The sequence below is a fragment of the Leucoraja erinacea genome, chromosome 38, assembly GCF_028641065.1.
Source record: "Leucoraja erinacea ecotype New England chromosome 38, Leri_hhj_1, whole genome shotgun sequence".
NCBI classification, from domain to species: domain Eukaryota; kingdom Metazoa; phylum Chordata; class Chondrichthyes; order Rajiformes; family Rajidae; genus Leucoraja; species Leucoraja erinaceus.
Window position 1 is genome coordinate 6,361,124 of NC_073414.1, and position 17,796 is coordinate 6,378,919.

General features: G+C 40.3%; 1 protein-coding gene across 1 annotated transcript in view; it reads left to right on the forward strand.

Annotated features, from left to right (window-relative positions):
- The first annotated feature begins 699 nt into the window (after positions 1 to 699).
- Positions 700 to 17,796, forward strand: part of rnaset2l (ribonuclease T2, like) — a 34,375-nt gene continuing 17,278 nt past the window's right edge. The window contains exons 1-6 of the mRNA XM_055663718.1: positions 700 to 850; positions 3,123 to 3,231; positions 4,539 to 4,593; positions 9,210 to 9,274; positions 10,881 to 10,938; positions 16,474 to 16,538. Of these exons, the coding sequence (XP_055519693.1) occupies positions 3,146 to 3,231; positions 4,539 to 4,593; positions 9,210 to 9,274; positions 10,881 to 10,938; positions 16,474 to 16,538 (329 nt within the window). The 5' untranslated portion in view covers positions 700 to 850; positions 3,123 to 3,145. The remainder of the gene's footprint in view (positions 851 to 3,122; positions 3,232 to 4,538; positions 4,594 to 9,209; positions 9,275 to 10,880; positions 10,939 to 16,473; positions 16,539 to 17,796) is intronic.

The window sequence follows — 17,796 nt, forward strand, 5'->3', positions numbered from 1 at the left end:
TGAGTTACTTCTGCATTTTGTAATGGTAGCTGGTTTAACTCTCCTAATTTTGACTGGGACTGTCATTGTGCAAATTGATTAGGTGGGGCAAAGTTTGTGAAGTGGTCTGCAACGTTTTTGGAGACAATATGTGGATGGTCCAAGTGCAGAAGGGGCTACACTAGATCTCCTTTTAGCAATTGACCATGGGAAGCACTTGCTGCTAATATAAAGGAAGATAAAGATGAATAGAAACACAGGAAAGCATAGAAATGAAGGAGTATTCAAGCATCATAGAAACATTGAAACAGAGAAAATAGGTGCAGGAGTAGGCCATTCGGCCCTTCGAGCCTGCACCCCCATTCAATATGATCATGGCTGATCATGCAACTCAGTATCCCGTACCCGCCTTCTCTCCATACCCCCTGATCCCTTTAGCCACAAGGGCCACATCTAACTCCCTCTTAAATATAGCCAATGAACTGTGGCCTCAACTACCTTCTGTGGCAGAGAATTCCACAGATTCACCACTCTCTGTGTGAAAAATGTTTTTCTCATCTCGGTCCTAAAAGATTTCCCCCTTATCCTTAAACTGTGTGACCCCTTGTTCTGGAGTCAAGTCCATTCTTTCTAAAATCACGTTCGATGATGATGAACTTCATTTCTGACTATGATTACTTTGTTGGGGAAGGTTCTGCAAACTTACTTTCTGTTCTGCTAAGATACTCCGGATCAGACATTAAAATAGATGACTTCCCCTCTCTGTTACCATTCGTCTTTAAGCCATCAGCAGTTCTAGTTATATTTTGTTTTGCTAGTCTTAAGAGGACAAAAGAACTCCTTGTGCCACTTGTAATCAGAAAACAATTGGTAAGTAGTCTTTAAGAAGGAACTGCAGATGCTGGAAAATCAAAGGTACACAAAAAAGCTGGAGAAACTCAGTGGGTGCAGCAGCATCAATGGAGCGAAGGAAATAGGCAACGTTTCGGGTCTGAAGAAGGGTTTCGGCCCGAAACGTTGCCTATTTCCTTCGCTCCATAGATGCTGCTGCACCCGCTGAGTTTCTCCAGCTTTTTGGTAAGTAGTTTGCTGCTTTTCGTCTGATTTGTGTAGTTGATGTTGTGATAGTGTCCTTTTCCATTTTGAGAGTCAGCTGCTGTGCATTTGGTTCCTTTAAAGGAACCATTGAAACTGTGGCAAAGTGCATTTAATTTACAAAACTAATTTTTTGCAAATGTATGCCCTCTGTGGGGAGCCCGACCATTCAAGTACTCGTTTTTTTGTGATTTTCTATGATATTTTATCTTCTAAAACAAATGAAACAGAACTTGGGAGGTATGACCAATTGGCCCTTATGCCTGCAATTGGAACGGTGAATTTGTCATTTATTTAAAACCTGGAAGTAGTAGATAATCATGCTTTAAAAGAATCATGTTGCAATGTGTCTTTTAATCACTGCTAATAAATCTGTGAACAGAAGCAAAGGCTTATTAGTTGTACCGCTGCAAGTGGGAATTGTTCTGTTTCGGGACACATGGCAATGAAAGACTCTTGACTTGATTCTCAATGGTTCAATTCAATGCTACTTTATCGTCACATGTACTGTGGTACTTTTTTTGCATACAGTTCAGTAAAAAATATTATTACACATAAGCAAAATCATAGTTGAATACAAGTGTATATGAATAGTAGATTATATTGACACAATGAAGTCTTTCCAACTTCTGCCATCAGGCTGCTGATATAAAGTCCCCCTATCCAAGAAAAACATCCACAAAAACTCATTCATACCCATTGCCATAAACAGCTTCAATAAAAAATGAACAATGGACAAATTAACCCTGACGCAATGTCACTTTACACGTATCCACAACTTTTATCTTGTCTATTTTTACAGTTTTTAATCTTTATATTTGCTTTTAAGATCGATACACACTGTGTGTGCTTGCAGAAACCTGTGTTGTATAACTGCTTATCAGTACATTGTCCTGTCTGTATGTTGAGCCACGTCAAAGAAGATGTTCTGTTACGACAGACAATAAAGTTTTCTGAATCTGAATCTGAATCTGAATGTACAAGAGTCACAATGTTTCTGGTGACATTTTTCACGATTCTTGACTAAATGCCTCTTGACTTGGCGATTGCTAATGTGCTAATTTATTTTGAACAGAAAAATATAATTTTTTTTTAAAAATCTCTGTATAAATTGACCGCAATATATAATGTTTTACACTCTTCTTCACTATGAAGTTCCTCAAATGTTTTACTCTGAAGTTCCCCAAATTAAGCCTGTGCAGGTCTCGTTACTTGGAACAAACAAACCCTGATTAAGTGTACAAAGACACATTAAAAAGACATTTTATTTCCTGTTTTCAGAAATAGGTAAAGTAATATGATTGAGTAAACTTTGAATATCACATGAGGATTGTATTTTCTCTTTCTACCTAACATAAACCTAACATAAACGCGCAGCTCGTGTATTTTAAACAGCTAAAGTATTCACCGTGTAACCCAGTGCCACCAATTGGACATACACAATGAGATTTATTAAACTATTAAACTGGTAGGAAAAAGAAGGTTTGGACCATTTCCTACACATTAACAATTTGTATGTGAGCCATGTTTCTGGACTAAATTTCAGAAAGATATTTAGGTAAAGAAGCCCATTATTCTATCCAGAAAGACTGTATCTGACTAAGACATAACAGAAGGGTCTTGATCCGAAACATCACCCATTCCTTCTCTCCAGAGATGCTGCATGTCCTGCTGAGTTACTCCAGCTTTTTGTTTCTACCTTAGATTTAAACCAGCATCTGCAGTTCTTTCCTACACATTTTGCTATCAAGTTCCCTTTCAATATTACTATCGAGGAGGACTTGAGTGTCCATGTCATCATACCACAATTTTTTTCTGGTTAGTAGGGTTCCTGAAACTGTGAGGTTGATCGCACTAACTGTGAGTTATTGTATTGGGCGCTAAAATCAGGCAAGAAATTTGCAATACATGGCAAAATTTTAATCTTCTAAATCTGCCATTTTATTTGTATAATAATAGTTGTTAGTATTCTTCCTAGATTGAACATGTCTCTAGAAAAATTCCCAACAGTATTATTGATTGATATGTTCTGTTTTTTTTTCACAGGAAAAACATTGACTGTGCTTCAGTCATGTCCCCTCTGTACACTGCAATATGTTTGGCTGTGCTGTTTGATCCAATAGGCACCACAATAATTCAGACTGATGTTTTCGACAGGTAGGTTCAGTGCATTACAGTCTGCTGCAGCTGCTATTCTAAATTTAGTACCTAAAAAAAAATGCAGAACTCTCCATTTCTGTGTCTCTGTGTTGCAATGTAATCTTTCACATAGTATCCAGAGAGCAAATAACAGCAGATGTGAAAAAAATAGACAATGCTGCAAATGCTCAGTAGGTCAGTTGGCATCTGTAATGAATGACTTTCACAGTCCGGCCATTAAGTTGTGACAGGGTTTCCTGCTCTTTGTAGCTTTTGTTCTACCAGCAGGCTCTTCCTTTGAGAATAAATTATTTGTGTTTTCTTTGTATTTGAGCCTGATTCACTACTTAGAAGAATGTCTTGAGCACGACGGATTCACAGTTATACCATATTTTCCTCATCCCTTCTCTGAACTCTATTGCAAATTAGACAAAAGTGCCAGAGAAACTCAGCGGGTGAGGCAGCATCTAAGGAGCGAAGGAAATAGGCAACGTTGCTTATTTCTTCGCTCCTTAGATGCAGCCTCACCCGTTGAGTTTCTCCGGCACTTTTGTCTACCTTTGATTTTCCAGCATCTGCAGTTCCTTCTTAAACATCTATTGCAAATTAGCTAACTAGACTGGACAAGCTAGATGTTCCCAATGTTGGGTGAGTCCAGAGCCAGGGGCCACAGTCTTAGAATAAAGGGGAGGTCATTTAAGACTGAGGTGAGAAAAAACATTTTCACCTACAGAGTTGTGAATTTGTGGAATTCCCTGCCACAGAGGGCAGTGGAGGCCAAATCACTGGATGGTTTTAAGAGAGAGTTAGATAGAGCTCTAGGGGCTAGTGGAGTCAAGGGATATGGGGAGAAGGCAGGCACGGTTTATTGATTGGGGACGATCAGCCATGATCACAATGAATGCCGGTGCTGGCTCGAAGGGCCGAATGGCCTCCTCCTGCACCTATTTTCTATGTTTCTATGTTTCTAGGCAGAATTTAAGTAGAATTTTGTTTTCTGCACTTCTTAGTACCAAATGCAAAATATAGTTACCTATTACGTCTCAAGGAAAATCAACATGCACAATAGTCAACTATCAATCCAAAATTTCAGGCTTAAAATTCTGCTTGAGTTTTCCTAATTTAATGCTTTAGAATGGGAAGGAGAGCATTGAAGGCTCAAACTAACAAAAAAGCAAATGGCCCTTTTCAAACATCTCCTTGAGAGATCAACTAGGATGCAGCCAGAATTAAAATGGGAAATCTTTAGCAAATATTCAGGGTCACATTTGACTCTTTTGAAAATAGAAATCACAGTTCCTCATTGTATGAACTTTGTTTTAAAGCTGCAAGTGGAAGTGTTTGCTATTTGCTCAACTGTGGCCAGGATCATTCTGCATGGTAAGAATTTTGCAAATAAATGTTATATGTATATTTTTTTGTAAAGCCATGTTTAAATGGTTGATTCTATAAAGTACAGAACCCTTGGGATACGACTGGTTGAAATATTGTCCATTGCTTTGCTGGTACCTCATATTCAGTGCAAAAGCCAGGTGGAGGCGTTGTGCAAAGGTCATGTGACAAGCAGTGTGCTTCACTAAAACTAATATTTCAATTTGACGAAGAACAAATATATTTTTCAAAATTTTTTTTTTCTGGTGTTTAGATTTAAGAGATTTCTAAGTATGCCAGTCAAATGTGTAGGAAGGAACTGCGGATGTTGGTTTACACTGAAGATAGACACAAAATGCTGGAGTAACTCAGTGGGGAGAAAAGTCTGAAGAAGGGCCTCAACCCGAAACGTCACCATTCCTCCTCTGCAGAGATGCTGCCTGTCCCGCTGAGTTACTCCAGCAATTCGTGTCTAAGCCAGTCAAATACTTGATCAAAACCAATGCAGATGCATTAAAGGAACAGACTGGATGTCTGAAACAAATAAAAAATCTAGGTGCATTTGAGATAGCTTAAATGTTTCTCTGAGAAGAGACTGCCCACCACCCACCCCCCCCCCCCCCCCCCCCCCGGACACTTATTATTATTTATTCAAATCGTTTGCTATGTCGCTCTTCCAGGGAGATGCTAAATGCATTTCGTTGTCTCTGTACTGTACACTGACAATGACAATTAAAATTGAATCTGAATCTGAATCTGAATCTGAATCTGAATCTGAATCTGAAATGTTGCTTTTTATAGTGGGTTAAATTAGAATCCTGGACTTCCCTCAGATAAAACACACAACTGAATGGCCTTATTTTAAACGTTTGTTCAGCTGTGATCTGTTGGTGTTTTATGCAAAGTACCAAATGTATAGCGTGTGTAATTCTCTGACAACATCAATCAGATTTTAAATAGCACCTCCAATATATTGAAACATCTTAAATGGTTCAATAGTGAATCTTCAATCAATTGTTAAAGAAGAAATGGAACATCAAGCCATATGAAGTATTCAACAAAGATGCCCAAAGTTTTGGTCAATGAGATAGATTTTAGGCTGTGTTTCAAATAAAATGAGAGTGAGAGAGAGTAAGAGATATTTAGAGAGGAAAATCGTGAAATTTAAATCTTTACCAGCATGAGCAACATATTAATAAGTAAGAATAAGATCAAGAGCAGCTCCACCAAGTTAGACATTACAGGAGTTGCAGGAGGATTAAGTAGACAACTTTATTGAGGGTAGTGGTTGTTCAAGTAGGATATGGAGGGATAGAGAATAGACAATAATAGACAATAGGTGCAGGTGGAGGCCATTTGGCCCTTCGAGCCAGCACCGCCATTCAATGTGATCATGGCTGATCATCCCCAATCAGTACCCCGTTCCTGCCTTCTCCCCATATCCCCTGACTCCGCCATCTTTAAGAGCCCTATCTAGCTCTCTCTTGAAAGCATCCAGAGAACCTGCCTCCACCGCACTCTGAGGCAAAGAATTCCACAAACTCACCACTCTCTGTGAGATAAAAGTGTTTCCTTGTCTCCATTCTAGATGGCTTACTCCTTATTCTTAAACTGTGTGTGGCCCCTGGTTCTGGACTTCCAGGTTTTGGCTACTCATAAATGGAAGAATTTAGTGACTTTAGTAAGTGCTGCACCAAGACTGTGAAAGAGCAGGGAAGTAGGTCGGTAGGATCCACATGGGAAAGATAAGCATGAATTTTGGAAGTTGACAACATTTTCAGAAACATTGAAGCAGAAATGTTCAAGCAGACAGTTCTTGTTTTTTTTTAAAATAAGTGTTTTGAAGGCAACTCAGGAGTTGATATGATGTGACAGTACATGGGAAAAATATTTATAATAATCTTATTTATATAGCACATTTTTAGTCAACTTGCATTGACCCCAAAGTGCTATACCACTACCCTCAAAACACATAATTACATTACATTTACACACAGGCAAAGGTGGGTGAAGTATCTTGCCCCACGGACACAACGACAGTATGCACTCCAAGCGGGATTTGAACCGGCTACCTTCTGGTCGCCAGCCAAACACTTAGCCCATTGTGCCATCTGTCGTCCCCAATATCAAAGAGCACCATGCTCAGGAAAAGAAGTTTGGTGATCAACCTTTTGGTTGGACCAGGATCAAAGGAACAAGAAGCAGGTCTAGTAGACAAGGCGAACTTTGAAAATGCAATTCCACGTCTTAATATAGAACAAAAGAAACATTGATTTCAGGATTTGTGGAACAGCGGGAACAAAAAGGATGGAATGTAGAAACAAGGAACTGTCAATGCTGGTTTACTTACACAAAAGGACATAAAGTGTTGGAGTAACACAACAGGTCAGACAGCATCTCTGGAGAATATGGATAGATGATGTTTCAGGTCAGGACCCTTCCGCAGACTAAAAGGATGGTTGTGCTATTTATAAGTGGAGGGATCATGGAGGGTGGTTAATACGATGGTGACAAAACTTTTAATGGTTAATGCGGAAAATAAAATCCAACAATGGATAAACTAGATTGCCGCCAAAAACATTAAAACTTGAATCAGTTAAAAATGGAGGAAATGGAGATGGCGGGTATATAGGAACGTTCAAAGATGAGAGTGCAATTGTTATAATTGGCACAAAATATCAAAATATATGCTTCGTCAGATTGGAATCATTATAATGTCATAATTATGGTCATCTTCTTCTTGCGTATGGCATGCACGGCCTAAAGTTATAGGTCAACTTGTTCTATTTGATCTTATTTGTGCACGTCGAGTTAATTGCAAAACAGGGTGGACCACGTGAAGGTTGCAATCTCCCACCCCAAAATGATGGTGAACCAATGGTGGGATAGCAAAGTTTATTTAAGTGCAAATTAATTAATTCATGAATTATGGTTCGGAATTTTAGTCAGGCATCCTCAAACATTAGAAAAGTAGAGAAGAGAATTCTATTGCAAGTTTCTCATTAATAGATATCTTTCCTATGAGTACGGAAACTATCTGTTCTGACAAGCGGAAGGACTTGTCAGAAAACAAAAATTCATAATTGTTAGCTTCTGAACTGTTGTGTACAATAAACTAAATTAGTTGGGTTGAAATCTGTGAAGTGTTTATTTAATAATGCATTATGGAAATTTGATCTATGTGATGATCAATTTTTGATGCAAGAACGTCATGCTATATTATAGCAAGCTGCAACAACCCTTAACCTTCTCTGAATTTCATAGAAACATAGAAACATAGAAACCTAGAAATTAGGTGCAGGAGTAGGCCACTCGGCCCTTCGAGCCTGCACCGCCATTCAATATGATCATGGCTGATCATCCAACTCAGTATCCCGTACCTGCCTTCTCTCCATACCCCCTGATCCCCTTAGCCACAAGGGCCACATCTAACTCCCTCTTAAATATAGCCAATGAACTGGCCTCAACTACCCTCTGTGGCAGAGAGTTCCAGAGATTCACCACTCTCTGCGTGAAAAAAGTTCTTCTCATCACGGTTTTTGTAAGTTTCGATTTCCCCCTTATCCTTAAGATTTCCCCCTTATCCTTAAGGATTTCCCCCTTATCCTTAAGGATTTCCCCCTTATCCTTAAGGATTCCCCCCTTATCCTTAAGATAAGGGGGAAATCCAGTGGTAACTCACCACTACTGTCCCTCAGAAATGTTCTGGGCCTACACGAATTTCTAAGGTGATCGATAATACTCACCAGCAAAATGCTATTATTCAAGTGAGGGGGAAAGATTTAATAGGAAAAAGAGGCACAACTTTTTTACACAAAAATATGTGGTCGCTGAGGCAGGCACTATCACCACATTTAGAAACATTTGACAAGTTCATGGATAGGCTAGGCTTCGAGGGATCCACACCAAACACAGGCAGGTGGGACTAGTGTCGATGGGGCATGTTGGTCGGTGTGGGCAAGTTGGGCTAAAGGGCCTGTTTCCACGCTGTGTAACTATGGCTCAAAGTCTCTTATGAGAAGGAAAGGCACAAAATGCTGAACTAACTCAGCAGGTCAGGTAGCATCCCTGGAGAACACGGATAGATGACATTTCCAGTCGAGAACCTTCTTCACCTTTGTATCACTTCTCGCAGCCATATCGCTTGTAGGTTGTTGAGGTTCCAGCTCCTCTTCCAAACTTTCAAACGTGGGTTCAGGGGTGGTTTCAAGCTCATCCAGAGCTTTTTGGAGCTGGAAGCTGATTGTAGTCTTCTTGGGTCCTCTCTGACCTCTTCTCTTTCTCATCCAGTTTTTACGATAAGATCGTTTTAAATCCCAAATCCACCAGTACCGTTTGATGGAGTCAGTGCCCTTGACGTTCAGCAAACCTGATAAGAATTTTTAACTCGATCCTGGCATGGGAGTCGACTTTAAACACGATTTGTCTGGAGGAGAGCTCAGTGCAGCTGCCTTCACTGCTTCATAGCAGCCACCGGACGAGAACCTTCTTCAGACTCTTCAAAATAACCTGCATTCTCATTATTTGCCAATTTAGTTCAGATACAAGTGAACAACTATAATGTAAAAACAAAATTATGGAAAAAAAAGCACAAAAAATAAAGTTGTTTCTGTTTTTGAATCTAGACTTTGCCAAAACAAGACTGCAGGATCCCGGATCATGTGGAAGGATGGACTATACATGGACTATGGTAATTAGGATCAACTATTAACTATCCATTGACTATTTGTGCCAGGTTGAAGTGTTATCATATCTGCAGCCTGCACGTTTCAACTGTCCAAGTTCAAGTTCAAGTTCAAGTGAGTTTATTGTCATGTGTCCCTGTATAGGACAATGAAATCCTTGCTTTGCTTCAGCACACAGAAAATAGTAGGCATTGACTACAAAACAGATAAATGTGTCCATATACCATGATATAAATATATACAAAGGCATATTGCAAAATGGACAAAAGATATTTTCACACAAATCATCTTAAAAAAATACCTTTGTGCTTATATCATCCATAAATGAAAATCTGTTTCATGTTTGAGCATTGTTCTGGTGGTACAGTGCTTTGTTATATTTTGGGGTACAGTACAATCTGAATCACCGCCGCAGTTTAAGAATAAGGGGTAAGCCATTTCGAACGGAGACGAGGAAACACTTTTTCTCACAGAGTGTGGTGAATCTGTGGAATTCTTTGCCTCGGTGGAGGGCGGTGGAGGCAGGTTCTCTGGATGCTTTTAAGAGAGAGCTAGATAGGGCTCTTAAACATAGCGGAGTCAGGGAATATGGGGAGAAGGCAGGAACGGGGTACTGATTGGGGATGATCAGCCATGATCATATTGAATGGCGGTGCTGGCTCGAAGGGCTGAATGGCCTACTCCTGCACCTATTGTCTTTTGGCTTTTCCAACAAAATTATGGAAAGGCACATGGTTACAGCTCAAACTCAATTAAATGATCACATTGTTTACCAAAAGTCGCACCTTCAATTGGCCTCAAACTGGAGGGACACCATCCACAAAATCCTTCAATTCCTCTGGCAGGATCAGTAATGGCACAATGGCGCAGCTGGTAGAACTGCCACCTCACTACGGCAGAGACCCGGGTATGATCCTCGTGTGCTGTCTGTGCAACACTTACACGTTCTCCCTATGACTGCTTGGGTTTCCTCCAGGTGTTCTGAACCCAGAGACGTGTGGGTTTGTAGGTTAATCAGCCTTTGTAAATTGCCCCTAGAATGTAAGCGGTGGATGAGAAGGTTGGATAACATAGAACTAATGTGAATGGGTGTTCAGAATCGTTTGTAGTCATCAGCAAAAGTTTTTCCTTAGTTGGGAAGGTTTCCTTATATTACAATTACAACTAATGCTTATTACATTATATTTGTAATTAGAATGGACCATCCCCCAGTACTAACAGTATTTATAAAGGCCATGTTTGGCAACTCAGGTATAGCCTGTGTCGGCCTAATAAGAAAATAATCAGTTCTCATTCTTAATTCCAGCTGTTTGAGCTGAGATGTAAGAGAAAAGACATTGGAAATATCAGGAAGAAAAAAGATGCTTCGTAAAAAATGCTGAACTTATTTTAAAGAATATGTGATATTTTTTTTTATTTGTTTATCTGGGTTGGTTAGCATTAGTTGTCTTTGGGTTTTCTTGGACTGGTCAATGAGTGAACTGGCTCATAATTAGATTAGTAGTATTAGACAGATTAAATGGATTTTACTGAATTGAACGATAGCTAGATTGTTGGACATGGCATGATGGACAGTTTGGACTAAATAATGTTATTTGCATTTTTTTCCAGGCCAAGTGGGCGCCGAACCTGCAATCACACATGGCATTTAACTCATGAGGACATTGACGTAAGGAAAAAAAAGCCAAATAAAGCACTGTCATTATTTTATTACAGTGCAGAATAATGTGATACAATTACAAGTAGCAAAAAACAATATTAACCAGACAGATTAAATAGCAATATTTGGTAATATTTAGTTAAAGCTAAATATGGATTCGAATTAAAAGGGTTGAATGTCACCACAATATCATTAGATTTGCACTGAAAGAAGTACTTAGTCTACATCAACTTTGGAATTCATTGACCTATGGAACAGAAAGTACCAACATACTGATTTATAAATTTTGAGAACTCAATTTGGCAGATGCTTGAAAAAGTAAACCATATTTTTATCATATAAAAATTATTTAATGGTGGTCAAAAGATTTAACAATATCACATTTCATGCTTTATGATCGTTACTGCGATCTGAGTAATTAGCTGGCACTAACTGGATTGTTAATTATTATTAGCACATTGCCATAGGAGTGGCTAACGTGAGTTTGCAAGCTGCAGCCAGTGGCGGACTGGCCAGGGTGACAGCTTGCCCGATGGCAAGTTAGCCCCTGTTCAAGTGATAGCAAGTGATGGCAAGTGGGCCCCTGTTAAATGATAGCATTGTAGTTGCGGGTGGTAGACAAAAATGCTGGAGAAACTCAGCGGGTGCAGCAGCATCTATGGAGCGAAGGAAATAGGCAACGTTTCGGGCCGAAACCCTTCTTCAGACTGATGGGGGGTGGTGGAGGGGGGGGGGAGAGGGAAGGAAAAAGGGAGGAGGAGGAGCCCGAGGGCGGGGGGATGGGAGGAGATAGCTCGAGGGTTAAAGAAGGAGAGAAGACAGCAAGGGCTAGCAAAATCATCCATCCCCCCCGCCCTCGGGCTCCTCCTCCTCCCTTTTTCCTTCCTTCTCTCCCCCACCCCCCATCAGTCTGAAGAAGGGCTTCAGCCTGAAACATCGCCTATTTCCTTCGCTCCATAGATGCTGCTGCACCCGCTGAGTTTCTCCAGCATTTTTGTGTATCTTCGATCTTCCAGCATCTGCAGTTCCTTCTTGAACACGTAGTTGTGCTTGGGCCCCCTTTGTCTCCTGGCAACCAATATTTTTAGACCCAGTCCACCACTGGCTGCAACTGATTAAAACTTGTCGACAATTTACAAAGGGAATCATTATGTCTGGAACCAGATCTTTCGTGCTTGATATAAGATACGGCTGTACTTGGCGTGAATGGTAAACATATTTTCAGATGCAGCACTGGAGGTCATGGTAGTCAGTTGAAAACAGATTCTCATTCCATAAGGAACTAGGAAAAACCGAGACAACAGTGGGAGGTGGTAGTCACAGAGGTTAACATGGGCAGAGCTCAAGACTAAGACATAACTGCAGGGAAGAAAATGTACAATGTCTTCACACATGCAGTTAAGATAAGTAAATAGACTTTCAAATGCCATCTCCAAACAACTCCATCACCAACAAACATATATTATTTAATGCACACACCGCGCAGGACTACCGCGCTGTTTCTCTGAACCAAACTAAAAATTTGCAGCCAAACACCTCAGCTACTGACATACTGTATATCATGATATATCCACGTGGTTGGTAACTGGGTGCAAGTGACCTCTGGTCAGGGCAGTTAGAGTAGTGGCAAGTTTGCATAAATTCTGCAGTAGAGAATTAAGCTCAAAGAATAATTTGATTGGCATGCAGAAGGAAATGCTTGGAGCATCAACAGGCGTGTGTGGAAATATGTATGACATGTCGTGGAACAATGGAGAATCCAGATCCAACACCGCACACTGTGGTGGACTGGAAAGCCATTATTTTCTACAGCCTCTATATCTATAAGCATAAGTTGGTCTGACGCCTACAGAGTCCTTGCTTTTGCCACAAAGCTCTCTGCAGTCTTTGGAAATGTGATGATAATTGCTTTAAATGGCAAGGTGACATTGTTGGGAGTCTTCCCAGTGTTCGACACTGGGAGTTTACAACTGAGTTGACATCAAGGTGATGGCTATATCATTGTAGTCCAATTTGGCAGCTCTGGTATCAGATCAGCATTCAATAAAAAACAATGTCATGATCTGTCTACACTGCATATTTGTAATGTGAGCAGGCATCATAGGAGCCTGATGCCCACCCTAGTATGGCAAGCGCTGAGCATAGCCTGCAACAATGTGTATCCACATCTCTACACAACTTCAAAGCAAATCAGTACAAAACAATGGATCTACAAGCAAGCTAAGCATAAATGGAAATTCTGGAAATATAATTTATCACATGCCAGAATTTCTGATAAGAAAACTGTGAAATATCTAAACTCTGATGTGTTAATAATGCATTAGATTTAACACGCATCAATAGTTTTAAGAAAGCAATCAATCTTAGCATTTCTTAGTATTCACTCCGTAATTTTGATTTTCCAGTTGATTTCATTCGATAAATGGGGACAGAGCCAAACCAAAAGGGGCAAAGATCACACAAACCAGTTCTCCATTCTCCAATGGCATTGTTTTTGCACCACCACAATGTGAGTGCTGCCCATTTGTGTTATTTTATTGACATGAAACCATAGTGATTCATCACCCAATTTCCCAATGTTCTTTCTGGGATATCAAAGGTTCATGCATCTAGATTAGTTTAGTTTAGTTTATTGTCATGCATATCGAAGTACAGTGTCAAGCTTTTTTTGTTGCATGCTATTCAGTCAACTAAAAGACTAAAAGGTTTCCGTGCAGTTCCCGCAGGTTGCAGGTGGTTGCCGGAGGTTGCAGGTAGTGGAAGCAGGTAGGGAGACTGACAAAAACCTCCGGGAACCCCACAGAAACCTTGGGTGGGGTGCAAAGTCTCCAGAGGTTTCCGTTCAGGTTTCCTAAGTGGGACAGGGGCATAAAACACTCCCAAATTAAGTTGAGCCCGTGGGTCCCTGGAGGGAGACCGCTTTTCAGGGCTCTCGCAACGGCGACTTCTCCCGCCCGAGTTGCGGGGTCGAAGAGCTCCTGGAGCGGGGCCTGTCATCAACGCCCCGCGCGGCTTGGAATGGCCACGGGACTCTGCGAGCGCATGCCAGGGGCTCCAACACCAAGACCCGGTGTGCGACCTTGCATCACCCGGCGTGGCTTTAATGGCCGCGGGACAATCGCCATCGCCAGCCGGGGGCTTTGACTTTGACTCTGACATGGAGGGGGGGGAGAGTGCAGTGGAGAGATAAGTTTTTTTTGGCCTTCCATCACAACGATGTGATGGATGTTTATGTAAATTATGTTGTGTCTTGAGTCTATTTGTTTGTAATGTATGGCTGCAGAAACGGCATTTCGTTTGGACCTCAAGGGGTCCAAATGACAATTAAATTGAATCTTGAATCTTGATCTTGATCTTAAGGGGTAGAACTGGACTAGTTCTGAGGAACTTCTCCATCATAATATAAACAGTGCCACAGTAACTCCAATACATTATTTGTTGCTTTCCTTTATTCACTTTATTCACTTGTTAAACTATCAATTATCCCCCTTGGTGTTTCCCTGGGGTCATCTGAAATTTTTGGAGGTATGAAATTGACTTTTTAATGTATAAAAAGGGAAACAGCAATAACATTTCACGTCAAAGGCCCTTCACCAACATTGATAAGGGGTCTTTTGCCTGAAACATTAAATCTGTTTCTCTTTCCACAAATGCTGCTGGAACTGCTGAAAATTTCTAGTATTTTCTGTTTTTATGTTGGATTTCCACATCTGCGCTCTTTTTTATTTTCGGGTACAGGGAAAAATAAATTGAATTTGTGTTTTATGTTTGCAACTTTTTGTCAGAAGTGTGTTGAGATTGTTAATGCACAATTTGGCGTTCAAAGAGCCAATCTAGGAACTCTAGGGAAAAGACCTAGGGAATTGGCAAGACGAGAATGTACGAAGTGAAAGATCGGAACATTTATGCCTAAAATAGACATGAGGCAAAGATGGAAATATTTAAAATTTTAAAATGTGCTGAATAATCCAATTTACCTCTTCTACATATCCAGCCTAATGCTTGCACCTACGACACCTTAAATATCTTTTCCAATACTATCACAAGGAAAAATTCCGATTTTTTTCCTACAACACTCTGTATACCAATTCTACCATTGTCACGTTCATCGCAGTACATATAACGTGTACAAGAGCCGAGAGAATCACTGAGCTATGAAGTAACTTAAACACAAAGGATTCACCTGCAGTAAAATGTCTAGGCTTAGAGTTTGATCCATGCATTCGAATGAGGTTCACCTCAGGAAAGTATATAGGTTCTCCACCTAAAACTGAGTGGGTGCTTCTCACTCATTGACTAACCTTCATTGCATAAATAATAGTAGGCCTCCCTCGATCATGACTGACCATGGGTGATGCATCCTGGTCAGATGGATGCAAGCCTGGGCGATCAATGTCATATGGAGGACAGGCTGTTGCCCATGCAGCACATCCCCCCCCTCTCCACGTCGCTGATCGATCCAAAGGAACAGCAGGGCCGTTACAGTTTGGCACCAGCGCCATCGCAGGAGCTGCCAGAGTGAGGTTGTAGACAACGACGAACTGCCTTAGGGGCTCCGACTCCGGATTTTCTTCAGGTTTACTCTGGGATCCTTTTCCATGACTGGATATGGCCACAAGGCAGTGGAGGTTTTAAATCAGAGTTTTCCCTCTCCTAGATGGACTGCCTTCCCAGGCTGACGAGTCCCATCTGCCCGAGACTGGTGGGGGCGGGAGCGTCTACCTTCCCGTGCAGGTCTATAGCACCTGCCCACTGCCCACTTTACATAAACACATACAGGATAAATCTACACTTGCATGTCATTGAAATCTGCTTTTACGTCCTATAAGGGACATGGGTCTTCAATCCAAAGATGATAGGTAAAAGGCAAATTGAGAAGGAAAATGGCAAAATATTAAAATAAATCTTGCCCAAGGGTACAAAGGTGACAGGATGCACGTGAAGATTATTATTCTGTTACAATCTGGGTAAAATACTCGTGACAACAAGTCAACAATGACTCATGACAAATAGTGACATGCAACCTTCACAAAAACTTTGATGACAGGGAAAGATCTGGACCAATAAATCAGCCATTACAGTATCTCCATTGATTCAGCAGTGCCCATGAACTATGGCAAGAACATTTTTTTCAGAATGCGTATCCTGTCAAAGCTTTTTTACCTTAGTAGTGATTCTGGGAGACTGCCTGTGCTTTTAAAGTTTTTTTAAATTCTGATGAAAATGTTCCTTTACAATACATTCATTGGATGTATTCTTCAGGATTTTGGATCTATTTAAGTGCACGGCAAAAAGTGTACCACAAGGCCATATTACAAAGGCCACAATGTTACGGTAAAATGAAACTTTTTTTCAGCCAAGTTTTATTTTATTCACTCCTATTCTGTAACTTTGGGCCAAAATGTTGGACGTTTTTGCTTACTTACTTTGAGGAATATTGATAGTTGATGTCCACAACTTCAATAGGTGTTATGAAAATATTATATAAAAACTTGCTGCTGCGTTTTCATTTATATTTTCCATTCTTTTATCCCTGTATAACAGGACCTTCAAGTTGACTTGTTCCTTCACTGGCCAAGTCTAACCAATACTGATGCTTTCAAGTTTTGGTAAGTAGCATGTACATTACTTTGTCAATCTTACTCTGATGCAGCAATATCCCTATTGCATTCTTTTTAGAAGGGCCATTACTGCCATTTAATCAGGAAAACATTCAAGGTAATGGAAGCCTTGATGGGATATTGGGGAAATGGAAGCTTTAATTGTTCACATCATTGATTAGCACGGGTGTCAGGGGTTATGGGGAGAAGGCAGACGAATGGAGAAACATAGATCAGCCATGATTGAACGGAGGAGTAGACTTCATGGGCCGAATGGCTTAATGCAGCTCCAGTCATTTATGAACTTATGAGCTTGTCAAGGGATTGATTACAGAGCAAGTCTGATGGACCTGGGTGCATACTTGCCCTCTTGGGTATCAATTGGGCTGCGGCATAGTTAACACCTGGAAAAGGTAGACATTGTAAACCATATATAAAATTTCATTCTTATTTATAATTTGTCAGGTGACACATTCCTCGCATTTATTAGATATAGACTCACTGCAATAGACTCAGGAATAGTTGTTTTCCGAAAGTCATAACTACTCTTAATTCACACATGCACTGACTTCACAGCCCAACACCCGGACTTCCATCTATTATATCCACGTACTGAAATTTGGAACTGTAATGTGTATTGTAACTGTAATTTTTAACATTTTTTAAAAACATTTTTAATATTTAATATAATCTTTAAACATCTGCCTAAGAATACTACCTATTCATCCTTCACCATTTTGCATTTATAAATATATGTATATAGCGCCACAGAATTGTGCACCTATCCCCCCCCCCCCTCTCCCTTTTGTTTTGTTTTCTGTTTCTTGTGTTTTTGTACTAAATTATATGTATGCACTGAGTACGAGCTGCTTTTAATCTCATTGTACATGTATAGTGACAATAAATGGCATATCTCTATATCTATATATTGTGTAATGAAAACCAAAGGATATTTGGGGAAACAAAAATTGACAGTCCATTCATGTGTGAATAGTTATCTTAAATTACCATACTTATATATTAGTTGAGATACTCACATATTCAGGAATGTTTAAGCCTCCCTGAAAGAACATCTCTATATAACTAAAAGTCTTTGTCTTGTTTGTGTTTGTGTCTGTGTGCGTATGCGTGTGTGTGTGTGCCAATCTGGTTAATTCCTATCTTTTTCCAAACACTAGGCCATAGGCTTCCCATTTTCACACACCCTACTCACATTCCCCCCCTGGTGGTGATAAACATCTTGCTGTCGCATTTCCACCTATATTTC